At 42.6% G+C, this 26,911-nt stretch overlaps 1 protein-coding gene across 1 annotated transcript; it reads right to left on the reverse strand.

Moving 5' to 3' along the window:
* Window positions 1-557: 557 nt before the first annotated feature.
* LOC127327805 (uncharacterized) lies at window positions 558-5,851 on the reverse strand. The gene is made up of 16 exons (XM_051354598.2): window positions 5,517-5,851; window positions 5,080-5,201; window positions 4,915-5,003; window positions 4,772-4,807; window positions 4,391-4,484; window positions 3,980-4,022; window positions 3,802-3,899; window positions 3,471-3,535; window positions 2,902-3,398; window positions 2,746-2,830; window positions 2,582-2,668; window positions 1,842-2,410; window positions 1,603-1,741; window positions 1,444-1,512; window positions 1,088-1,324; window positions 558-971 (listed from the first exon to the last, which is right to left on the reverse strand). The coding sequence occupies exons 1-16, from the start codon at window positions 5,738-5,740 to the stop codon at window positions 858-860; spliced, it is 2,568 nt and encodes an 855-aa protein (XP_051210558.1). The 5' UTR covers window positions 5,741-5,851; the 3' UTR covers window positions 558-857.
* Between the last annotated feature and the right edge of the window lie 21,060 nt (window positions 5,852-26,911).

Raw genomic sequence — 26,911 nt, forward strand, 5'->3', positions numbered from 1 at the left:
GGTAGTGACCAACATCATCATTTCCTTTCATGGCTACACTACCACCAGTAACAAAGTTATGGACCAAAGCACAACGCTTCCGCCAAGCCCTTCATACGTAAAACTTGTTGAATAAACGACCATCTGATTTTTTTATAGGCCTTTTCAAAGAAAATCCTAAATATTACTCTATTTATGTTTTTTCTAGTGCAATTTTATGAACTATTTAATGCAAGTTTACCACTTCATCAAGGCTATAGACCTTTCATAAAGGTTGTTCGTGTCGGACGGACCACATAGTCGGCTACCGAGTTCAGACTTATTGTTGCAACCTTCATGAAGATTTTGAAGCTGACATTCGGACAGATCGGCCTATACTCCTAAATCTGTTCCGTCTCTCTAGTCTTTGACAACAATATAATCTCGTCAAAAGTACAGGAAAACCGACAATGGTGCCACAGCTCAGTCGATCGCAATTTGATTTCCTGGAGTATATAACATTGACATAAATTTCTAATTGTACTTCACATTACGAACGGACTAACGGGCCATACTAAGAATGTTGAATTAAGACAATATTGAACTAACACACGTGCCACTGCAATCAATATATGCTAACAAACACCGAATAATAATTACAATATAGTGATGTACATACTAAATTACTAGTGTTCGTATAAAAGAATTGTACATATATGATCCAGTACCTCCACCTATCTCATCCATTCCACGATGCTCCAACTCACGTCTGCTCCCCAGCAATCCTTCCGTCCTTTACCGTCGAGCTGATCTCTGCTCCACGGGAATTCTCTACAACAGCTGCGCTGGCATCTCTCTGCCGAAGCATCACCAATCTGCAAATAAGCATCCATTTTTTTCTACAAGAAGTATGTCAACTGCTGCTTCTTCCTGGAACCACCTTCGCCATAGAGATCATTCCACTGCTTCAGCTCGTTCATCACAGCACCCTCGGTGGCGAAGCTCGCAGCAACCTGCAATCAGTGGTCGCGGCATGGTTCAGTAACATGTTTATGCCGTTATACACATACAAAGATGCAATGCAATTCACTGTAAAAAAAAAGAAATTCGAGTCAGGACAGCAACTCACTTGATTCTTGGCCTGCCTGAGGTCCTCCATCGTCAGCGGCCTAAGGTCGATCGCCACCTCCTTGTCACCTTCGGCCTTTGCTTCCAAGGTATCTGCCTTGGTTCCTGAAATTTCCTCTTTCTTATCTGAATTCGCCTTCTCGGAACTGTCCTCTTTGATGTCGGAGCTCAGCGTCTTGTTGTCAGCTGGTTTGTCTGAATCCTCTGCTTTCTGTTTTGCCTCTTTCTCCCTTCTTTCCTGAGGCATCAAATATGCATCACAATATGTTCAGTCCAATGTGTTTGTTCAGTCAAATATGCATCAACATGATTCAGCATGTCAAAGTCTAATAAGAAGTAAAACATTTATAACAATACCATCTCTTTCAAACGTTCTTTCTTCAGGAGCTCCCTAACCGGGCGGTAAGCAGCTGTCATGCAAAGATTCTGCGTGCAAAAGGAAATAAAAAATATTCAATGATCCAGTCACATTTAGATACATATTAACTCTTTGGATAAAAAATAAGGTTCACAAACCTTAAGATCACTGCCGCTGTACCCTTCAGTCATTGTTGCGAGCTCCTTGTATTCGATGTTGTTATCAACTTTCTCCTTTGACAAAACTGTCCTTAAGATCAGCTCTCTGCTCTCTTGTGTTGGAAGGCCAACCATGATTCTGTTTTGGGTGACAAATAGAGGCAAATAATTAGCGTCTTATCATGCAACGACCACACTGCATCTATTTTTCCCCAACATAGTGCTGCATTTGAACAGACCTGCGCTCGAATCTCCTGATGATGGCTTCATCGAGGTCAAACGGTCTATTTGTCGCGGCAAGAACGAGGATTCTTTCGCCAGACTTCGACAAGATACCGTCCCAATGACTCATGAATTCGTTCTTGATCTTCCGCATAGCCTCATGTTCACCGCTCCGAGCGCGCTGCCCCAACATACTGTCTACTTCATCGATAAAAATAATTGTAGGGGCAACCTTCGCAGCCAAGCTGAACAATGCTCGGACATTCTTCTCATCCTCCCCGAACCATTTGGACGTGATAGTGGACATTGAGACGTTGATGAAGCTTGCACCAGCATCATTTGCTATAGCCTTAGCGAGCATTGTCTTGCCAGTTCCAGGTGGTCCAAACAGTAATATTCCCCTACATGGCTTTAGAAGTCCTCCCCCTTTAAAAAGATCAGGCCGCCGGAGAGGAAGCATAACCAACTCCTGAAGGGACTCTTTGATATCATCCAGGGCTCCAATATCATCAAATGTCACTCCGATTTCACTGGCTGGTATAACCTCTGGCCTGATACGCTTTTCAAACTCATTGTCAGGTATTTCCTGCTCAGATAGGAAAACATCAAGGATAAGAACTTCTGTCTTAGCAATGTTCACAAAGAACTATGATGCTTTGATTTGCATTAACTGAACTACAGCCGTCTTTTCCGACCTTGTTTTTTTTTTCTGAAAATGCAGCAGAACAAAAGGCTTAAGCAACTGCGCAGAACTTACTGGTTTTGGTGGTGGAGTATCACCATCCTTAACTGGCGATTTATCCGTCTCAGCATTCTTAGATCCAGCTGCACCTTTCAAACCATCCTTTGCAAATAGCAGGATTGAAGTTAGGCTCATAGGTAACTGGTACACTATTTAAGTATTTATGCAATATTAAATACCTTTGGTTCACCATTTGCTTCCATTTTCAGAGTATCCTTGCCACCAATGCCACTTTCTTGAAAAATGCTTAATCCATGGGACAAGCTGTAAAGTGATTTTATTAAGAAAACCAGAAGAAAAGTAATTCATGGTAATATTTAAATAAATGGTCAAACCTTTTAGAAGATAGAAGAAGCTTCCCATTTTTGTATTCAGGATCTTTGTTATGAACCAAATGATATGACACCGCTGAGACAATAATTTCATCGATGTAGTTGCTCAGAACCATAGTATCTGCTTGACAGATTGAGCTCAGATCATCGCAGTCTAGATCATTCGCTGAGAGTACCTCTATGATGTGGTTTCTGTTATCTTGAATCTGGATTTTCTTTGCATCTTCTTCCATTTGTGTTTTCCAACCATTGAGATGGATTTCCTCCTCTGGAGGTTTTATATCAACATGATAAGGGAACAGGCCACTAACTATGCCGTCCACATCGTTGTACTCATTATCAGAATTAAGTAACCGGGAGCCCAGTATCAACACTTGCCCAGAGAGTTTGCCCAACATTTTCTGGAACATAGAGTGAGTTCTTTCTGATCTATGCAGGAAGCGGTCTACATCCCTTATGTAAAGAATAACTGGATCACTTTCAGCCACAGAAATCATGACCTGGAAAAGTGGTTACAAGATAAGTAAATCATGAATAAACAGAGTGTCAAGTTCAGTCAAAATTATAATCACCTTGTAAAGTGACTGTATCAGAACTTTCTCATCGAAACTCCAGCTACTGGTTCGCCTAGCTGAAACTACATCAACAAAAAAGGTGAAAAGCCATAAGGACGATTCTCTTGTTCTGCTCCACAAGATGTGGAAATGAAGAAAGATCTGTCTAATGCAAAAGCATTGGAAAACACAGCAGCAGTTATTCTAGAGATACCATCTGTACACAATTTTGACAAGAAAAAACATTGCGGCATGCAGGCCAATCCTACTGACATATTAGAACCTGTCGCATATGTGTGAATAAAGATGAGAAAAGCAACCGTACGAATAAATGAGCAACAAACTTTACCTGAATGTCCAGAACATTGTGAGCTAACATCACTCGTATCAGATGACATAGATCCATTTTTCCGAAGTGAAGCATCATTGCTAGCAACGTCAGAACCTCTAAAGAAATCAAAACATGGGTAAATAGATCAGATAATAGTATACTGTATTCAATAAATAAACTGGCAAGTATACATTACCTAGCTCTCGAATCCGCACTGCTTGTCTGACGGCGTAATGATTCTGCATAAGTGTTTCATCCACATCAGGACAGGGCCAAATCAAAATCTCCAAAATTTGAGCAACGACAGTGCATTTTTTGATAGAATAAGGTTTCATGATTATTATTTTTGGTAACTTGGCATGTGGGAAAGGTGCAGTATTTTTTTTTTTTTGAAATGGAGACTTGGCTTTGGCCTCTAGATCGATCGATGCATGCAGCCATTTACTGCGGGAAAAGTGCAGATAACAGCCAGTTCTCATGTAAAGTTTATACTGAAGAGTAAAGAAACAATGGCAACCGTTTTTCTTACTCAAAATGAAATATCTTACAAACCCAGTAGATTGTGCGTTGCGGAAAATAAGAAGACTAGATGGTAATGCTTTGTTACCTCTAGGCTCATCCTTCTTAGGAAACATCGTAAAAGATCCAATGAAATCAGACATCATCCCAAATGTTGTCTCGGATATGGATTGATTATGAACCTGCACAAACATGATTTTGGATGACAGGACAGAAGCAAGTAAAACAAATCCATGAAAACAACCGTGTCTTGATGCAGACAAAATTGTACGATTCTGAACTGTTATTCTATTGTTATCAGTCACTGTGGACAAGCTACTGCTGAGACCAATCAGGAGCCTAGGTTGCTAGTTGCCAACATTAAAAAAAAAAACCTCAAGATGCCCCAATCAACACAACATAGAGGCTTACATGTCCAAATCCCCTCTCCCAATCATGACACAAAGTATGCATCATGGTGTTAACTTACCAAGGCTTTGCTGGAGCTCCCATACTTGCTCTGGATCTGCAAACAGGACCCAGCAACAAATAAGTTCAGAATGACATGACAGACGAAACGACGAACCAAATATACATACATAGATTGATAGATGTTGACGGTTTCTGGCATACCCGAAGCGAGAAGTCGGTGACGTCGAGGAGTAGCAGCCGGGCATTGTAGTGGTGAGACAGAGCCCTCGCGAGTGACTGCAGGTAAGGCTCTGCGAAATTGAGAACTGGTTAACGACGACGCCACAGACAATGGAGCCGATCGGAATCATGGGGCGAGAGGCGAACCGGTGGGGCCGGAGAGCAGTATGGCGCGGCTCGCGGCGGCGAGGCTCCTGATGTGCTTGGACAGGTCGGCCTGCTTCAGGTGGAGGAAGGCCGCGCTGATGAGCACTTCCTTGGTCTGCTCGCTGCGAGGTAAATTGTCTCGTCAGTTTCCAGTACCGAGCAGAACTGAACTGGGGCAGAGTTGCAAAATATTACTGCTACACCTAGACTATGAGGACAGCGTGCCAATCGCCTTTGCTGGTTCTTTCTTTCTGTAGAACAATGGACAGTGACGATGATGAAGTTGAAAAGCACATGCATCAAGCCATCAACTAGCAAAGAACAGAGTACAGGCTACAACAGAATATGTACAGAGCGACTAGTGTGGATCCAGCCAAATCTTCCAAACGATGAACCAACAAAACGAGCGCAAGAAACCGGAGGGCCAATTAACCAACCTGAGGTAGCAATGGACGTGGTGGAAGTCGTCGAAGGTGACTTTGCTGTCGCGGCCGTCCACCACCAGCCGCCGCAGCTCCGCCTCCACCTCCGCGGCGCCCGCGCCCCCACCACCGCCGCCCTCGGCGGCGTGTACCGGCTTTGCCCACCTTGCCGACGCGAGTCCCAGCCCCACGCCAACACCCACGCCGACGGCCGACGCCAGAAGGCTCCTCTGCTCCATGGGCTTGCGCGCGCGATCGACAACCCTCTAGCCGCCCCAACCGCGGTTGCTGCCGAACTCCAGGAAGGGAGATGTGCGTGAGGCTTGCGGAGGAAATGAGCCATGGGGAAGGGGTTGGTGGGGGCATATATAGGGGGCCATGGCGGCGAGGCAGCCGGCGAACATGGGGTTTTGTTGCTCCATGGGGCAAGAAACCTTTTTTTCTTTATAGACCGGTGGCTGTTTTGAAGTGGATATAGTAAATGGATCACTAATAATATACAAAACCATTATTGAAATTATTCGAATGTTTGTGATGATAATACTACCTCCGTTTCGATGAATAAAGCGCATGCATATTTCAAGACAAACTTTAACTGAAAAAATTAAGCAACAAAATCTTAATTATATTGTACGCAGTTTGCTTCATTTGATTCATATTAACTTTCTTATGATGTTGTTTTATACCAGTAATCTTTATAATTTATTTGTAGTAATCCTTGATTAGAGAAAAAAAACCTAGAAAACGAGAACGCCTTATTCGTTCGGAATGGAGGGAATATTATATATATGCACTCTGTTTTGTTTTGCGCATGATAGGTATGACATGCCTATATTTCTGATTATTTTTTATCCAACTGCAGTTAAACTTAAAACTTTCTCGATTTTCCATGCATTTTTGCTAGGAGTGTTCTATGTATGGAATAGCAATTGGCAGCTAGAGATGAAAACAGCTCTAATAGATAAAATATATTAGAGACCTAAAACTGCCACTTTGAGTGTGGGTTAGGGAAGTCATGCACTTGGACAGCAACCGGTGGTAGTGATGTGCATGGCATGTGAATTGTTTTGCTTGGAACACCGCTTGTCTACCCCAATTGTGGTATTGTCATCAAAATCTAGCCACGTCTACACATGTTTGATATATGGCTCCATCAGTTGAAGAATAGCTTTGATGTTACCAACGATTTATATTTCTAGGTACATATTGGAGCATCTATAAAAATGACTCCTATTTTTCAGCTCCTTTTTCCCTTAGTCTGCTACTTCTCGGGAACTACCAGGATGAACCTCGGTGCACGTGCACCCATTTTCTTCGATATTGGAAAATATGCTACTTGAAAATTTCCAAAAATTTTAAAATAATTTTTTATGTACATATTATGTTGATACATACCTGTGTAAGTTTTCACAAAAAAAATGCGATTGTATGTGGCCTACAGGAAAATAACAAAATATCCAAATAACACTATAATAATTGGTTTTATACTATTTAGAGAAATAGGAATTCTCATTTTTAAATTTATGTGTCGGTCACACATGGTCGTTTTTATGCCAAAATCTGCACAAGTGTCAACATAATATACACATGCGAGCTTTCAAATTTTTCTGAAACTTTCATATAGCATTTTTTGAAAAACAAAATCATTATGGGGTGCACGTGCACCCGGGTTCACATCATCCGCCTCCACTACTTCCCCTTCTATTTCTTTTGCGTCTTAAATGACAAATGGTCATCATTGGAATACATACATGGATATCTATGAGGTGGTCACATTGAAATAGGGGGCTCATGTAGGAGGCTTCTATATGTGGGGCCTCAAGAAAATGTAGGAGGCTATCTGGAATATGTCCTCCAATAGGGCTCATACTATATTGGGTGTTTGGCCTCGGCCCAAAAACCATAAGTAGGTTATGTTTTTTTTGGAGATGATCTTACCAATTTTTCAATTATGTAACTTGTGATGCACTATATTCGCGATCAGCTATATTAAGTTTGAATTTGTGGTGGTATCTATGTGAAGGCACTCTCAGGATTATTTTCACATAATGATGGCAAAATATGTAGGCGCTCTATGTAGTCCCATTTCTTGAACATAGAAAGGTCCATGAAGAACCTAGCAGCTGCATTTCATTCCAGCGGTGGGCTTACAGTTTACATAGAGGTCTAAAAAGATATTGAAATAGCAAAGAGAACCTGCAAGTTTACAAAATGGACCTTGGACTAGATAAAGAGAAAGAAATCGGGTCCTTCTCCACCGCACCATCGCACTCTGCATGCTCTCCTGACTAGCAACATCGGCGCCAGGGGACACAACACCTTGCTTGTTGTAGCCTTGAATTGGTAGGAGAAGGTAGATCAATTTTTTTGCATCGGCATCACACCTAGAGGTAGAATAATGGCCATCTTGTGTCCAACATAAGCCCAAGCATGACTGCCATACCCATTGTCGCAAGTCTTGTGCTTGAGAAGATCTGCGAATGTTCGCGGCCTGACTTTTCCAAAGTCGAGTCTAGTAGATGAGGCTAAAAAGCATCTACATATTTGAAACCATCACAACAATGGCTCAAGATCAGCGAGAACCGGCAGATCCAGGCTGAAAACGAACCTTATTGAAGGAGACGATGTGGTGAGTCCATCCTTCACATCTGGCTCCTGATGTCTACGCACGCTTCTATTCCTGTAGACAGTGTTGGGCCTCCAAGAGCAGAGGTTCGTAGAACAGCAGCAAGTTTCCATTAAGTGAATCACCCAAGGTTTATCGAAATCGGGGAGGTAGAGGTCAAAGATATCCATCTCAAGCAACCCTGCAATTAAGATACAAGAAGTCTCTTGTGTCCCCAACACACCTACTACACTTGTCAGATGTATAGGTGCACTAGTTCGGCGAAGAGATAGTGAAATACAAGTAATATGGATGATTATAAGTAGTAATTACAATCTGAAATAAAAATGGCAGCAAGCGAACATGTAGCAGAACTTGTTGGAAACGGTGTTTCAATGCTTAGAAACAAGGCCTAGGGATCATACTTTCACTAGTGGACACTCTCAACAATGATCACATAACTGAATAAATAAATGCTACTCTCAAACACTCTCTTGTTGGATAACAAACACCATTCATTGTGTAGGGCTGCCAAAGCACACCTCAAGCAGGAGTAAACAAGCTCCACAACGTCATAAAGGAATCACACACGATGCGCACACTGTCACCATCACACCGTGGAGAGTGACTTCGGAGTTCATATTAAAATAACCTCTAGAGTGCATAATAGACAAGAGTAACATCTACATATTCAACTAGATTACAAAGCTCATGATCACATAAAGATCACACCATGGGAGAGAGAGAGATGAACCACATAGCTACCGGTAGAGCCCTCAGCCTCGGGGGAGAACTACTCCCTCCTCATCATGGGAGACAGCAACGGCGATGAAGATGGCGATGGAGTCGATGGAGATGGCTCCGGGGGCAATTTCCCGTCCCGGCAGGGTGCCGAAACAGAGACTTCTGTCCCCCGAATTAGGGTTTTTGGTGGCGGCGGAGCTACGGAACTCTTCTTGAGAAATCGTCCATCCTACTAGGGTTTTCGGGAACGAAGGAATAAATAGGCGAAAGGGCGGCGCGAGGGGGTGCCCGAGGGGCCCACCCCATAGGGCGGCGCCGCCCCCCTCCTGGTCGCGCCAGTGGATGGGGAGGAGGCCGTGGGCCTCCTCTGGCCTGGCCCTTCTAGCTCCGTGGGTCTTCTGGCGAAATAGAATTTCTGTAATTTTTCTGGATTTTTCCGAGCACTTTGGTTTTTGGGCCTTTTCTGCAATAAACAGACATAATAAACAGATACTGGCACTGTGGCATCTTGTTAATAGGTTAGTCCCAGAAAATGCATAAAAACATTATAAAGTGTGAATAAAACATGTAGGTATTATCATAAAACTAGCATGGAACATAAGAAATTATAGATACGTTGGAGTCGTATCAAACATCCCCAAGCTTAGTTCCTACTCGCCCTCGAGTAGGTAAACGATAAAAAGAATAAAACATGTGAAGAGAATTATGAATGAAAGTTAATTAATTGGGGCTGGGCACCCCGTTGCCAGCTCTTTTTGCAAAATTATTAGTTAAACGGATGTATATGCCACTAGTCCATTGGTGAAAGTCTGCCCAACAAGATTGAAAGATAAAACACCACATACTTCCTCATGAGCTATAAAACATTGACACAAATAAGGAGTAATAAAGTTTTGAATTGTTTAAAGGTAGCACATGAAGTATTTACTTGGAATGGAAGAAAAATACCACATAGTAGGTAGTTATGGTGGACACAAATGGCATAGGTTTTGGCTCAAGGTTTTGGATGCACGAGAAGCATTCCCTCTCAGTACAAGGCTTTGGCTAGCAAGGTTGTTTGAAGCAAACACAAGTATAAACCGGTACAGCAAAACTTACATAAGAACAAATTGCAAGCATTATAAGACTCTACACTGTCTTCCTTGTTGCTCAAACACTTTTACCAGAAAATATCTAGACCTTTGAGAGACCAATCATGCAAACCAAATTTCAACAAGCTCTACGGTAGTTCTCCACTAATAGGTTTAAACTACATGATGCAAGAGCTTAAACATGATCTACTTGAGAGCTCAAAACAATTGCCTAGTATCAAATTATTCAAGACAATATACCAACTACCACATGCAGCATTTTCTGTTTCCAACCAAATAACAATAAGTGCTGCGGCTTTCAGCTTTCGCCATGAATATTAAAGTAAAACGAAGAACACAAGTGTTCAAATGAAAAAGCGGAGCGTGTCTCTCTCCCACACAAGCATGCTAAGATCCGATTTACTCAGAGAATGAAAATAACAAAACGAAAATAAAAGCATACAGACGCTCCAAGTAAAGTGCATAAGATGTGACGGAATTAAAATATAGTTTCACTAGAGATGACCTGATAAGTTGTTGATGAAGAAGGGGATGCCTTGGGCATCCCCAAGCTTAGACGCTTGAGTCTTCTTGAAATATGCAGGGATGAACCACGGGGGCATCCCCAAGCTTAGACTTTTCACTCTTCTTGATCATATTATATCATCCTCCTCTCTTGATCCTTGAAAACTTCCTTCACACCAAACTCAAAGCAATCTCATTAGAGGGTTAGTGTATAATAAAAAATTCACATGTTCAGCAAGGACACAATCATTCCCAACACTTTTGGACATTACCCAAGGCTACTGAAATTTAATGGAGCAAAGAAATCCACTCAAACACAGTAAAAGAGGCAATGCGAAATAAAAGGCAGAATCTGTCAAAAACAGAACAGTCCGTAAAGACGAATTTTTTCGAGGCACGTAACATGCTCAGATGGAAAAGCTCCAGTTGAATGAAAGTTGCGTACATATCTAAGGATTACTCATGAATTTTTTCAGAATTTTTAGACTTTTCTACAGAGAGAAAAGCTCAAATTCGTGACAGCTAAAAATCTGTTTCTGCGCAGAAATCCAAATCTAGTATCAACTTTCTATCATAGACTTTACTTGGCACAACAATGCAATAAAATAAAGATACAAAAATATTGCTACAGTAGTAACAAGCACCTTGACTCAAAACAAAAAGAAAAGCAAAAATAACAGAAAATAAAAACGATGGGTTGTCTCCCATAAGCGCTTTTCTTTAACGCCTTTTAGCTAGGCATAGTGATTTTTATGATGCTCACATAAAGATGAGAGTTGAAAAGAGAGCATCAAGTAGCATATATAAAACATGTTTAAATCTAACACTCTTCCTATGCATAGGAGCCTTGTAAGAAAACAAGTCAATGAAGAACAAAGTGAGTAGCATAGGAAGACAAAACAAGTGTAACTTCAAAAAACTCAACACAAGGAGAGGAGACTTAATATTATTGTGATATATGAAATCGTGTCTCCCTCTCTCATAAGGACCAGTACGTCTTAAAGTACCCAGCAAATAAAAGCAAATCAAGAGAAAGCTCAAAACATTCATCATAAAGAGAAGAAATTTAGTAACATGAAGATTTCTATACCCATACTATCCTCTCAAAATAATTTTCAGTGGCATCATGAATAAACTTAATAATATAGCTATCACATAAAGCATTCTTATCATGATCCACATGCATAAAAGTATCATTACTCTCCACATAAGCATAATCAATTTTATTAGTAATAATGGGAGTAAAACTATCACATCCAGCATTGTAATCATCATAAATTGGAGGCATAGAATAATCATAATGAACTTTATACTCCATAGTAGGTGGCACCAAAATACCACTATCATTATAATCATCATAAATGGGAGGCAAAGTATCATCAAAGAAAATTTTCTCCTCAAAACTTGGGGGACTAAAAATATCACAACCAGCTTCCCCAAGCTTAGACTTTTCCATAGCATTAAAAATAATTGTGTTCAAAGAATTCATGCTAAAAACATTGCTACAACTATTTTGCAAACAAAGTTCCATGGGTTTTTTAATTCTCTCTTCAAACACATCATGTCCTAATTCAAGATAAAGTTCATAAAGATCTCTTTTTTTTTTGTTGTTTTCCGTTAAGCCTAACTAGTGAAAATAAAAACAAGAGACAAAAAGATAAAATTGCAGAATCTAAAGAAGATACATTCGAGCACTCACACACCGGCAACAGTGCTAGAAAATAGCTTAGTAGTCGGAGGATGTGAATACCTTTTACCTTACCTCCCCGACAACGGCGCCAGAAAATAGCTTGATGTCTACGCACGCTTGTATTCCTGTAGACAGTGTTGCGCCTCCAAGAGCAGAGGTTCGTAGAACAGCAGCAAGTTTCCCTTAAGTGAATCACCCAAGGTTTATCGAACTCAGGGAGGTAGAGGTCAAAGATATCCCTCTCAAGCAACCCTGCAATTAAGATACAAGAAGTCTCTTGTGTCCCCAACATACCTAATACACTTGTCAGATGTATATGTGCACTTATTCGGCGAAGAGATAGTGAAATACAAGTAATATGGATGATTATAAGTAGTAATTGCAATTTGAAATAAAAATGGCAGCAAGCGAACATGTAGCAGAACTTGTTGGAAACGGTGTTTCAATGCTTAGAAACAAGGTCTAGGGATCATACATTCACTAGTGGACACTCTCAACAATGATCACATAATTGAATAAATAAATGCTACTCTCAAACACTCTCTTGTTGGATAACAAACACCATTCATTGTGTAGGGCTGCAAAAGCACACCTCAAGCCGTACTAAACAAGCTCCACAACATCATAAAGGAATCACACACGATGCGCACACTGTCACCATCACACCGTGGAGAGTGACTCCGGAGTTCATATTAAAGTAACCTCTAGAGTGCATAATAGACAAGAGTAACATCTACATATTCAACTAGATTACAAAGCTCATGATCACATAAAGATCACACCATAGGAGAGAGAGATGAACCACATAGCTACCGGTAGAGCCCTCAGCCTCGGGGGAGAACTACTCCCTCCTCATCATGGGAGACAGCAACGGCGATGAAGATGGCGATGGAGTCGATGGAGATGGCTCCGGGGGCAATTCCCCGTCCCGGCAGGGTGCCGAAACAGAGACTTATGTCCCCCGAATTAGGGTTTTTTGGTGGCGGCGGAGCTACGGAACTCTTCTGGAGAAATCGTCCATCCTACTAGGGTTTTCGGGGACGAAGGAATACATAGGCGAAAGGGCGGCGCGAGGGGGTGCCCGAGGGGCCCACCCCATAGGGCGGCGCCGCTCCCCTCCTGGCCGCGCCAGTGGATGGGTAGGAGGCCGTGGGCCTCCTATGGCCTGGCCCTTCTGGCTCCGTGGGTCTTCTGGCAAAATAGAATTTCTGTAATTTTTTTGGATTTTTCCGAGCACTTTGGTTTTTAGGCCTTTTCTGCAGTAAACAGACATAATAAACAAAAACTGGCACTGTGGCATCTTGTTAATAGGTTAGTCCCAGAAAATGCATAAAAACATTATAAAGTGTGAATAAAACATGTAGGTATTGTCATAAAACTAGCATGGAACATAAGAAATTATAGATACGTTGGAGACGTATCAGCTCCATCCACTGGAACACCGTGGCAAGAAACCTCACCCCCAACAACCACCGACCGCCACTCGCAAACTCCAGCGTCGAGATCCTCGATGGCATGATGCCATACTCCACATCGAAAAGACATCGAGCTACCTTACACACCTACTATTCATAGAGGGGCCCGACCTCCTCTTCCCCCACTTCGGGTGGAAAGGTTGTCAGAGAGAGGAGGCGAAGAAAGGATGTGACTCTCATCTGGGAGCGAAAGAGAGAAGAGAGGGGAGATGTAGTCCCGTTGAAGTATCTCTATGTGTAGGGGCTCTAGGGAAACCTAGGGAATGCTCTAAAAGGGGTTGGAGTGTATTCTTGGGCAATATCCCAAAAACTCTTATCACCTTTTGAATTCTTTCACTTGTGGCATGTTATGTCCGCAATATGTATATTGTTCTTGAACTTTACGGTGGTGTCATTGTGAACACACTCTCAGAATTATTCTTACATAATAATAGTGAAAATCTTAAAATAACTTTATTTTCATATAGGGGCTCTAAGTAGTTTGTTCAAGTGGAGACCCTATGCAGGAGACCCCTATATGCAGGGGCTCAAAGGGCATCTCCAACGGGGCGACGCAAACGGACATTCAGCGACCGTTTGCGTCCGTCATGACCGAAAATGCATTTGGGCCATGCTCTAGCGGGGCGACGCAAAGTGACCGGGCCGTCCGTGGCGACGCAAACCTGGCCCAAATATGCGCCAGGTTTGCCCGTCTCTGCGAACGCTCCGCGGTCGCGCGGAGCGTCCTCCTTTTCTTACCCGGTCCCGCATGTCAGGGACTGCGAAATCGAGCGCTTCGATTTTCTTCTTTTTCTTTTCTTTGCTGCCCTAGTGCGACGCCACCACCCCAACCCCACCCGCCGCCGTCCCACCGCAGCGCCACAGTACTCGCAGTCGGGTCGGTTCTCGCCAGGCGGGAGAGCAGGATCGTAGTCGGGGTAGTCTCTGGCGCGCACCAGTCGCCTGTTTTGGGGCCAAACATTGTCGGTTGCGCCGCCCGCCTCGCCGCCCACGACCTGTTCGGTCAATTGCGCCGGTAGGTTTCTTACTCGTGTTTTTGCGCTATTGTGCGCGGCCATTGATCCGCAGTTCGTACCCCCACATATGGACATTTAGAAGATGCCGAACAAGTTACGCACGGAGGTCGTTGACTCCTCTTCCGACGAGGAGTCCGATCAGTCGATGCAGACATTGGCTACTGTTGCGGCCTCCATCCTCCACGAGTTCAATTCAAACCAGGCGCCGGTGCACCGGGGCTCTGTCGAGGGCCGCTCAAAAAACCTGCCTCGTGATACGTCTCCAACGTATCTATAATTTCTGATGTTCCATGCTAGTTTTATAACAATACTCACATGTTTTATTCATACTTTATATCATTTTGATGCATTTTCCGGAACTAACCTATTAACAAGATGCCACAGTGCCAGTTCCTGTTTTCTGTTGTTTTTGGTTCCAGAAAGGCTGTTCGGGCAATATTCTCGGAATTGGACGAAACAAAAGCCCACGATCTTATATTTCACGGAAGGTTCCAGAAGTCCGAAGGGGAGACGAGGAAGGGCAGCAGGGGAGCCACACCATATGGCAGCGCGGGTGGCCCCCTGGCCGCGCCAGCCAATGGGGAGGGGCCCCCTGGCTCCTCCGACTCCGCCTCTTTGCCTATATAAGCTCTCGTGACGTGAAAACCCTACACCAATCGACGAAACTCCATAAAGACTCCAGGGGCGCCGCCACCATCGCGAAACTCCGTTTCGGGGGACAGAAGTCTCTGTTCCGGCACGCCGCCGGGACGGGGAATTGCCCCCGGAGTCATCTCCATCGACTCCATTGCCATCTTCATCGACGTTGCTGACTTCCATGATGAGGAGGGAGTAGTTCTCCCCCGAGGCTGAGGGCTCTACCGGTAGCTATGTGGTTCATCTCTCTCTCCCATGTGATCTTTATGTGATCATGAGCTTCGTATCACTATTAATATATGTGCTACTCTAGTGATGTTATTAAAGTAGTCTATTCCTTCTCCATGATGTAATGTTGACAGTGTGTGCATCATGAAGTACTTGGTGTAGGTTATGATTGTAATCTCTTGTAGATTATGAAGTTAACTATTACTATGATAGTATTGATGTGATCTATTCCCCCTTTCATAGCTATTGGTGACAGTGTGTATGCTATGTTAGTACTCGGTCTAAATTGCAACGGTCTATTATGCACTCTAGAGGTTACTTTAATATGAACTCCGGATGTTGCGGAGCTTGTTTACTCCGGCTTGAGGTGTGCTCTTGTAGTCCTACACAATGAATGGTGTTTGTTATCCAACAAGAGAGTGTTTGAAAGTAGCACAAGTGAAGAGAAGTTATTTATTTATGTGATTGATACGCGTACAACACGCGTCCGTTGGGAACCCCAAGAGGAAGGTGTGATGCGTACAGCGGCAAGTTTTCCCTCAGTAAGAAACCAAGGTTTATCGAACCAGTAGGAGCCAAGAAGCACGTTGAAGGTTGATGGCGGCGAGATGTAGTGCGGCGCAACACCAGGGATTCCGGCGCCAACGTGGAACCTGCACAACACAACCAAAGTACTTTGCCCCAACGAAACAGTGATGTTGTCAATCTCACCGGCTTGCTGTAACAAAGGATTAGATGTATAGTGTGGATGATGATTGTTTACAGAGAACAGTAGAACAAGTATTGCAGTAGATTGTATTCGATGTAAAGGAATGGACTGGGGTCCACAGTTCACTAGTGGTGTCTCTCCCATAAGATAAATAGCATGTTGGGTGAACAAATTACAGTTGGGCAATTGACAAATAGAGAGGGCATGACAATGCACATACATGATATGATGAGTATTGTGAGATTTAATTGGGCATTACGACAAAGTACATAGACCGCTATCCAGCATGCATCTATGCCTAAAAAGTCCACCTTCAGGTTATCATCCGAACCCCTTCCAGTATTAAGTTGCAAACAACAGACAATTGCATTAAGTATGGTGCGTAATGTAAACAATAACTACATCCTCGGACATAGCATCAATGTTTTATTCCTAGTGGCAACAACACATCCATAACCTTAGGGGCTTCTGTCACTCCCCCAGATTCACGGAGACATGAACCCACTATCGAGCATAAATTATCCCTCTTGGAGTTACAAGCATCAACTTGGCCAAAGCATCTACTAGTAACGGAGAGCATGCAAGATCATAAACAACACATAGATTGATAATCAACATAACATAGTATTCTCTATCCATAGGATCCCAACAAACACAACATATAGCACTACAGATAGATGATCTTGATCATGTTAGGCAGCTCACAAGATCCGACAATGAAGCATAATGAGGAGAAGACAACCATCTAGCTACTGCTATGGACCCATAGTCCAGGGGTGAACTACTCACTCATCACTTCGGAGGCGACCATGGCGGTGTAGAGTCCTCCGGGAGATGAATCCCCTCTCCGGCAGGGTGCCGGAGGCGATCTCCTGAATCCCCCGAGATGGGATTGGCGGCGGCGGCGTCTCTGGAAGGTTTTCCGTATCGTGGCTCTCGGTACTGGGGGTTTCGCGACGAAGACTATATGTAGGCGGAAGGGCAGGTCAGGGGGCCACACGGGGGCCCCACACGCTAGGGCCGCGCGGGCCCCCCTGGGCCGCGCCGCCCTAGTGTGGCGGCGCCCCGTGGCCCCACTTCGTCTTCCCTTCGGTCTTCTGGAAGCTTCGTGTGAAAATAGGCCCCTGGGCGTTGATTTCGTCCAATTCCGAGAATATTTCCTTATTAGGATTTCTGAAACCAAAAACAGCAGAAAACATCAACTGGCTCTTCGGCATCTCGTTAATAGGTTAGTGCCGGAAAATGCATAAATATGACATAAAGTATGCATAAAACATGTAGATATCATCAATAATGTGGCATGGAACATAAGAAATTATCGATACGTCGGAGACGTATCAGCATCCCCAAGCTTAGTTTCTGCTCATCCCGAGCAGGTAAACGATAACAAAGATAATTTCTGGAGTGACATGCCATCATAACCTTGATCATACTATTGTAAGCATATGTAATAAATGCAGCGATCAAAACAATGTAAATGACATGAGTAAACAAATGAATCATATAGCAAAGACTTTTCATGAATAGTACTTCAAGACAAGCATCAATAAGTCTTGCATAAGAGTTAACTCATAAAGCAATAATTCAAAGTAAAGACGTTGAAGCAACACAAAGGAAGATTAAGTTTCAGCGGTTGCTTTCAACTTATAACATGTATATCTCATGGATAGTTGTCAATGTAAAGTAATATAACAAGTGCAATATGCAAGTATGTAGGAATCAATGCATAGTTCACACAAGTGTTTGCTTCTTAAGATGGAGAGAAATAGGTAAACTGACTCAACATAAAAGTAAAAGAATGGCCCTTCGCAGAGGGAAGCATCGATTGCTATATTTGTGCTAGAGCTTTGATTTTGAAAACAAGAAACAATTTTGTCAACGGTAGTAATAAAGCATATGTGTTATGTAAGTTATATCTTACAAGTTGCAAGCCTCATGCATAGTATACTAATAGTGCCTGCACCTTGTCCTAATTAGCTCGGATTACCTGGATTATCATCGCAATGCACATGTTTAACCAAGTGTCACAAAGTGGTACCTCTATGCCGCCTGTACAAAGGTCTAAGGAGAAAGCTCGCATCGGATTTCTCGCTATTGATTATTCTCAACTTAGACATCCATACCGGGACAACATAGACAACAGATAATGGACTCCTCTTTTATGCATAAGCATGTAGCAACAATTAATTTTCTCATATGAGATTGAGGATATTTGTCCAAAACTGAAACTTCCACCATGGATCATTGCTTTAGTTAGCGGCCCAATGTTCTTCTCTAACATTATGCATGCTCTAACCATTTTAGTCGTAAATCTCCCTTACTTCAGACAAGACGGACATGCATAGCAACTCACATGATATTCAACAAAGAGTAGTTGATGGCGTCCCCAGGAACATGGTTATCGCACAACAAGCAACTTAATAAGAGATAAAGTGCATAAGTACATATTCAATACCACAATAGTTTTTAAGCTATTTGTCCCATGAGCTATATATTGCAAAGGTGAAGAATGGAAATTTTAAAGGTAGCACTCAAGCAATTTACTTTGGAATGGCGGAGAAATACCATGTAGTAGGTAGGTATGGTGGACACAAATGGCATAGTGGTTGGCTCAAGGATTTTGGATGCATGAGAAGTATTCCCTCTCGATACAAGGTTTAGTCTAGCAAGGTTTATTTGAAACAAACACAAGGATGAACCGGTGCAGCAAAACTCACATAAAAGACATATTGTAAACATTATAAGACTCTACACCGTCTTCCTTGTTGTTCAAACTCAATACTAGAAATTATCTAGACCTTAGAGAGACCAATTATGCAAACCAAATTTTAGCAAGCTCTATGTATTTCTTCATTAATAGGTGCAAAGTATATGATGCAAGAGCTTAAACATGAGCACAACAATTTCCAAGTATCACATTATCCAAGACATTATAGCAATTACTACATGTATCATTTTCCAATTCCAACCATATAACAATTTAACGAAGAAGAAACTTTCGCCATGAATACTATGAGTAAAGCCTAAGGACATACTTGTCCATATGCAACAGCGGAGCGTGTCTCTCTCCCACACAATGAATGCTAGGATCCATTTATTCAAACAAAAACAAAAACAAAAACAAAACGACGCTCCAAGCAAAGTGCATAAGATGTGATGGACTAAAAATATAGTTTCACTAGAGGAACCTGATAATGTTGTCGATGAAGAAGGGGATGCCTTGGGCATCCCCAAGCTTAGACGCTTGAGTCTTCTTGATATATGCAGGGGTGAACCACCGGGGCATCCCCAAGCATAGACGCTTGAGTCTTCTTGATATATGAAGGGGTGAACCACCGGGGCATCCCCAAGCTTAGAGCTTTCACTCTTCTTGATCATATTGTATCATCTCCCTCTCTTGATCCTTGAAAACTTTCTCCACACCAAACTCAAAACAACTCATTAGAGGGTTAGTGCACAATTAAAATTTACATGTTCAGAGGTGACATAATCATTCTTAATACTTTTGGACATTGCACAAAGCTACTGAAAGTTAATGGAATCGAAAAATCCATCGAGCATAGCAAAACAGGCAATGCGAAATAAAAGGCAGAATCTGTCAAAACAGAACAATTCGTAAAGACGAATTTTATTGAGGCACCAGACTTTCTCAAATGAAAATGCTCAAATTGAATGAAAGTTGCGTACATATCTGAGGATCACTCAAGTAAATTGGAATAATTTTCTGAGTTACCTACAGAGAATTAGGCCCAGATTCGTGACAGCAAGGAAATATGTTTCTGCGCAGTAATCCAAATCTAGTATGAACCTTACTATCAACGACTTTACTTGGCACAACAATGCACAAAACTAAGATAAGGAGAGGTTGCTACAGTAGTAACAACTTCCAAGACTCAAATATAAAATAAAGGTACTGTAGTAAAAACATGGGTTGTCTCCCATAAGCGCTTTTCTTTAACGCCTTTCAGCTAGGCGCAGAAAGTGTATATCAAGTATTATCAAAAGATGGTGCATCTACAGCGGGGTTTGGAGTTTTCTCAACTATGCATTGTATCTTATCTATGTAAGTTTCAGAGGCTCCCTTTTCATTACCCTTAGGCTTGCTACTCTCATCAAACAAATCTTCAGGAACAATCCAATTAAAATTCTTTTCTAGTGCCTCGCACATTCCCAAGAGCTTGCAAGGTATTGATGTTTTAATATCCCCCTCATAATTAACTTTATTAGTGTACTTTTTTCTATCTTTTTCCATCTTTTCAAGGGTGCTAGCAAAGTTTGTATAAGAGCCAAGCATATTATATTTAGTAAAGACCTTTCTAGCTTCTCTTGCTACATCACCAAATTCTTTAAGAAGGGTTTCTAGGACAAAATCTTTCTTTTCTCCTTCTTCCATATCACTTAGTGTAAGGAACATATGCTGCATTACGGGGTTGAGGTTAACAAACCTAGATTGTAACATGTGTACTAAAGAAGCAGCAGCAATTTCATAAGTTGGAGCAAGTTCTACCAGGTGTCTATCTTCAAAATCTTCAACCGTACTAATATGAGTGAAAAAAAATTCTATATTATTTTCCCGAGGATAGACCCTCGGCCTACCGGTACATCCTTAAGAATAAACTTAGGAGGAAACATGATGAAGCAAGTAAAGTAAATGCAAGTAACTAATTTTTTTGTGTTTTTGATATAGCAAACAAGATAGCAAATAAAGTAAAACTAGCAACTAATTTTTTTGTGTTTTGATTTAGTGCAGCAAACAAAGTAGTAAATAAAATAAAGTAAGACAAAAACAAAGTAAAGAGATTGGGATGTGGAGACTCCCCTTGCAGCGTGTCTTGATCTCCCCGGCAACGGCGCCAGAAAAAGAGCTTGATACGCGTACAGCACACGTCCGTTGGGAACCCCAAGAGGAAGGTGTGATGCGTACAGCGGCAAGTTTTCCCTCAGTAAGAAACCAAGGTTTATCGAACCAGTAGGAGCCAAGAAGCACGTTGAAGGTTGATGGCGGCGAGATGTAGTGCGGCGCAACACCAGGGATTCCGGCGCCAACGTGGAACCTGCACAACACAACCAAAGTATTTTGTCCCAACGAAACAGTGAGGTTGTCAATCTCACCGGCTTCCTGTAACAAATGATTAGATGTATAGTGTGGATGATGATTGTTTGCAGAGAACAGTAGAACAAGTATTGCAGTAGATTGTATTCGATGTAAAGGAATGGACCGGGGTCCACAGTTCACTAGTGGTGTCTCTCCCATAAGATAAATAGCATGTTGGGTGAACAAATTACAGTTGGGCAATTGACAAATAGAGAGGACATGACAATGCACATACATGATATGATGAGTATTGTGAGATTTAATTGGGCATTACGACAAAGTACATAGACCGCTATCCAGCATGCATCTATGCCTAAAAAGTCCACCTTCAGGTTATCATCCGAACCCCTTCCAGTATTAAGTTGCAAACAACAGACAATTGCATTAAGTATGGTGCGTAATGTAATCAATAACTACATCCTCGAACATAGCATCAATGTTTTATCCCTAGTGGCAACAGCACATCCATAACCTTAGGGGCTTCTGTCACTCCCCCAGATTCACGGAGACATGAACCCACTATTGAGCATAAATACTCCCTCTTGGAGTTACAAGCATCAACTTGGCCAAAGCATCTACTAGTAACGGAGAGCATGCAAGATCATAAACAACACATAGATTGATAATCAACATAACATAGTATTCTCTATCAATCGAATCCCAACAAACACAACATATAGCATTACAGATAGATGATCTTGATCATGTTAGGCAGCTCACAAGATCCGACAATGAAGCATAATGAGGAGAAGACAACCATCTAGCTACTGCTATGGACCCATAGTCCAGGGGTGAACTACTCACTCATCACTCCGGAGGCGACCATGGCGGTCTAGAGTCCTCCGGGAGATGAATCCCCTCTCCGGCAGGGTGCCGGAGGCGATCTCCTGAATCCCCCGAGATGGGATTGGCGACGGCGGCGTCTCTGGAAGGTTTTCCGTATCGTGGCTCTCGGTACTGGGGGTTTCGCGACGAAGACTATATGTAGGCGAAAGGGCAGGTCAGGGGGCCACACGGGGGCCCCACACGCTAGGGCCGCGCCGCCCTAGTGTGGCGGCGCCCCGTGGCCCCACTTCGTCTTCCCTTCGGTCTTCTGGAAGCTTCGTGTGAAAATAGGCCCCTGGGCGTTGATTTTGTCCAATTCCGAGAATATTTCCTTACTAGGATTTCTGAAACCAAAAACAGCAGAAAACAGCAACTGGCTCTTCGGCATCTCGTTAATAGGTTAGTGCCGAAAAATGCATAAAGATGATATAAAGTATGCATAAAACATGTAGATATCATCAATAATGTGGCATGGAACATAAGAAATTATCGATACGTCGGAGACGTATCAGTGATCATTGTTGAGAGTGTCCACTAGTGAAAGTATGATCCCTAGGCCTTGTTTCTAAATATCGAATCACCATTTATTTACTGTTCTACTGCATGTTTACTTGCTGCCATATTTATGTCAGATTGTTATTACCACTCATATTCATCCATATCACTTGCATTTTACTATCTCTTCGCCGAACTAGTGCACCTATACATCTGACAAGTGTATTAGGTGTGTTGGGGACACAAGAGACTTCTTGTATCTTAATTGCAGGGTTGCTTGAGAGGGATATCTTTGACCTCTACCTCCCTGAGTTCGATAAACCTTGGGTGATTCACTTAAGCGAAACTTGCTGCTGTTCTACAAACCTCTGCTCTTGGAGGCCAACACTGTCTACAGGAATAGGAGCGTGCGTAGACATCACCGCGCAACAGAGTGGAAGGGCACCTCCGGCTCCACAGGGACTACTTCCACCGCACCGATCCGGTGTTCAAGGAAAAAATGTTCCGGTGCCGGTACATGATGTCAAGGGAGCTGTTCATGGCCACTCTACAGGGCGTTAGAAACTACGATCCCTACTTCCAACGCAGGCCCGATGCAACAGGTGCGCTAGGCTTCACCTCCTACCAAAAATGCTCCGCGGCTGTTCGCATGCTATCATATGGAATGGTTGCTGATATATTCGATGAGTATCTTCGAATGGGTGAGAGAACCTGCCTTGAGGCCATGTACAGGTTTTGCCGAGCCGTGATTTTCATGTTCGGACAAAATTACTGTAGGGAGTCAACTGTTGAGGATACAAGGCGGCTGTTGTCTATCAACGCGTCTAGAGGGTTCCCAGGAATGATTGACAGCATAGATTGCATGCACTGGGAGTGGCAGAACTGTCCATTTGGATGGCAGGTCAGTACAACGGGCATGTGGAGGGACAGACTGTCATTCTTGAAGCTGTCATATCTCAAGATTTATGGATTTGGCATTCATTCTTTGGCATGGCCGGTTCCAACAATAATATCAATGTGTTGCACCGATCACCGTTTCTCAACAGGCTTATGCAAGGCAAAGCTCCCCGGGTGAGCTACGAGGTCAATGGAAATGAATATGACAAGCCATATTATCTTACTGATGACATCTACCCTGACTGGGCCACACTGGTAAAGAGTGTCCGTAATCCAAACTCGGAGAAGACGATGAGGTTTGCCAAGATGCAAGAGGCTTGCAGGAAATATGTGGAGCGAGGATTTGGTGTGCTCCAAGCTCGGTGGATAATTGTCTGTCACCCGGCAAGAACATGGTCATTGAAGACCATGCATGAGGTGATGACATGCTGCGTGATCATGCACAACATGATAGTTGAGAACGAACGTCCTGATGGCCGCAATGAGAACCACTGGGAATTCCAAGGTGAGCTGGTTGCTCCAATCCGGGGCTTTATCTTGGGAGAACTATCTGCATATGAATGTAGATGTCACTAACGAGATCGTGTGCAAACGGCTGCAGACAGATCTGATTGAGCATCAGTGGGCATTGGCTGGCCCTGAAGACAATGCCTAGAGGAATACCATCTTATTTTCATGTAGACTCTTTAAAATTTGGATGTAATAACTATGACTTCGTTGAAACTCTTTATTTTGTTGTTTTCAAACATCCTAATTCATGCCGACGTGGAAATGCGTCGGGTCGCTGGAGGCTCCCCCAGGTGCAAACGAACGCACAGACAAAAATGATCTTTTCCGCGTCCGCGGGACGACACAAATAGACGCACGCGGACAATTTAGACGTCTGATTTGCGTCGCTCCGTTGGAGATGCCCTAAGGGGAATCTAAGGGCTGTTCTAGGATAGGGCAGGATTGTCCTTTTTTGGCAACGACCCAAAAACTCTTTACTAATTTGGCAGTTAGTTCAATTGTAGTGTGTTATATCGTGATTCACTATATTATCGTCGATTATTGTGGTAGTCCTTATGTGAAAGTGTGAGACTATTTTATTAATATAAAAAATAGACACATTTTCCTAATTTACTAAAGCGTCTTTTGCATGTTCCTGTATCTTCTTATAAAGCAAAATCCACTATATGTTACCCCCTCCGTTTCTAGATATAAGCTACATAGTTTTGAGAAAAAGAATGAGAAATATAAGGTTTATTTCATCGTCCCACTTGTATGGGCAATATCTATAGGAATTTGATTTGGTTTTCTTATCTTATGCAAAGTTTGCCCTTACATGTCACCTTAGAGTAAGAACAATAGTCGAGTCGACTGTAGCTCTAACATATTGCCATTGCCATGTCATCTACAATTAATTAGTATCTTTTGTAGTTTTGCAAAAAAACAAGTTGGGCTACAAAGCTTGGTACTTGCAGCTTGCTACATACTCATAATATATAATAAATAAATAAATAAACAAACATGCATGCCGATCGAGTGGCAGCAACTTGCTGATTTGTTTTCTCCGGGACGAACGTGAGCGCTCCATAATTAAACCTGGCCACTAGCGATCTCGATCGAGCGATCGATATGGAGCTTGCACAAGTGGTCGATCAGCGTCGCCTTCCTACGTGGGGACTGACGTGCCGGGGTCGGAATTTGACGTGGATCCGACAAGGCAGCCGCCATCAAGTTCACCACCATTCGTGCTCATATGCATGGTTCGTGTAAAGTTGCCATCGGCACATCACGCTCCAAACTTTAACTCGCTCGCGCCGGAACGATATTATTAGCTGCCATTAGAGCCGTCGGCGGCGGCCGCCTAGCTTGCATGACCAAGAGTGTCTCCATCCCTTTATCTAGCTGTCACCGTTGATTTTGCATGTGTTAATTGGTATATTTTCTCATTCGTCCCCATCTTTCAATCTTTGCGGTGCCTGGTTAATTAACTTGTCTCTTGTTCCCAAAAAAAACTTTTCTCTTGGTGTTTAACATCTTAACATTCTCTTATTTCTATCTCTCCAAAGAAAATGTGACTGGCTATAATTTAGTTACACTGGATTTTAGCTTGCCGGATAGGTAAAACCGATCAAGTGGATAAAGTTTCGAACTGTTTGCAATACCAAACATGCATTTTTTTGCATTGGGCTATTTCATAAGCTGATTTAAAAATTGGTCAGTCCAAACAGTTTATCATTACGGAATCAGGCGAAATATTATTGAGATGATTCGAACTATTTGAGGGAATGACGGCCGGACTAGTAGAGGACCAATTTTTGCTCTGATACCATGTAAGGGCAATATGCTTGTTGTATTACCAGGGGGCTAAAGGCCACAATATATAGTACATGTACAAGTGCAAATATGCAGGAAGCCCCCTAATATATGGGGAAACTACAATATACAGATATATACATCTAACACCAACATCCCTTTTTGTTGTTGCATTGAGCTCTTCCAGATGCTGATTTAAAAATTGGTTAGTCCGCCATATTTTATCTTTACGGAACGATGTTCTAATTAATTATTTGTATTATGATTTTTTACCTTGAATTAGGCATGGCTCCAGCCTGAGCTAAATCAACCTAGGTGAAATGGGGTCTATCATTATACTAGAAGTGTTAACTATGAGACCTCATACATCTTAAAATTCGTAGAATAAAAAGAAATTATTTAGAGGCCCTTATCCAATGGTCTATATTCCTTCACAAGCCTTCTCGACCCAACTGTGACTCTATTTTCTTGAAGTCTCCGTCTAGGACATGTTGGTACAACCGCTAGATCAAGTATCAAAAAGCCAAAACCCGAATGTTAATCCATGTAAACCACCCAACTCCATTGAACATGATGGTGGCCCCGCCTCGTTGCCTAATCACTCCCAAAGGTCTCCTTCCTTGGCTTCGCCACCTCCTCGACCTCCAGTTCACCAACCCTAGGTTGAGTAAAACTTGACAAGTAGGAAAATTAGCGCTAATGTTCAAGACCAAAAAATGGAAAATAAGCCCCTTTATTGTATGATGTGGCAGAAGAGAGGAAATCAACGTGGCATCCATGACAATGAATGGAGTCCTGCCTATTTTCCCCCAAGAAAAAAAACCTGTCATGTCCTAACTACTTTAAAGGAAATCACTAAAAGGAAAAGAACTACTTGTAACTAATTATCAAGCATCAGAGAGCGAAAAAGACACTTTTGTGCATTTGATAAGCTGTCGCTGGTTGTTGGTTGTTTCTAAGCACTCCGTACCAATGAAACAACTTGTAGCTGATTGGCCACCATGTTAGGTCAAGTGCTTTAAGAAATGGCGTTCTTGTCCGCATGTGTCAGCCGTGTACTGAAGTACAGGCCATTTGCACAAAAATAACTCAAAAGTTA

This window comes from Lolium perenne, chromosome 1 (genome assembly GCF_019359855.2).
Source record: "Lolium perenne isolate Kyuss_39 chromosome 1, Kyuss_2.0, whole genome shotgun sequence".
Lineage (NCBI taxonomy): Eukaryota > Viridiplantae > Streptophyta > Magnoliopsida > Poales > Poaceae > Lolium > Lolium perenne.

Bases quoted from the DNA above. Each gene is read 5' to 3' on its own strand.
- LOC127327805 (XM_051354598.2), bottom strand. From the start codon at position 5,740: ATGGAGCAGAGGAGCCTTCTGGCGTCGGCCGTCGGCGTGGGTGTTGGC. The intron at 5,004-5,079 runs GTTCGCCTCTCG...TCAATTTCGCAG, and splicing joins ACTGCTCTCCGGCCCCACCG to AGCCTTACCTGCAGTCACTC. The intron at 4,485-4,771 runs GTAAGTTAACAC...ATGTTTGTGCAG, and splicing joins GGAGCTCCAGCAAAGCCTTG to GTTCATAATCAATCCATATC.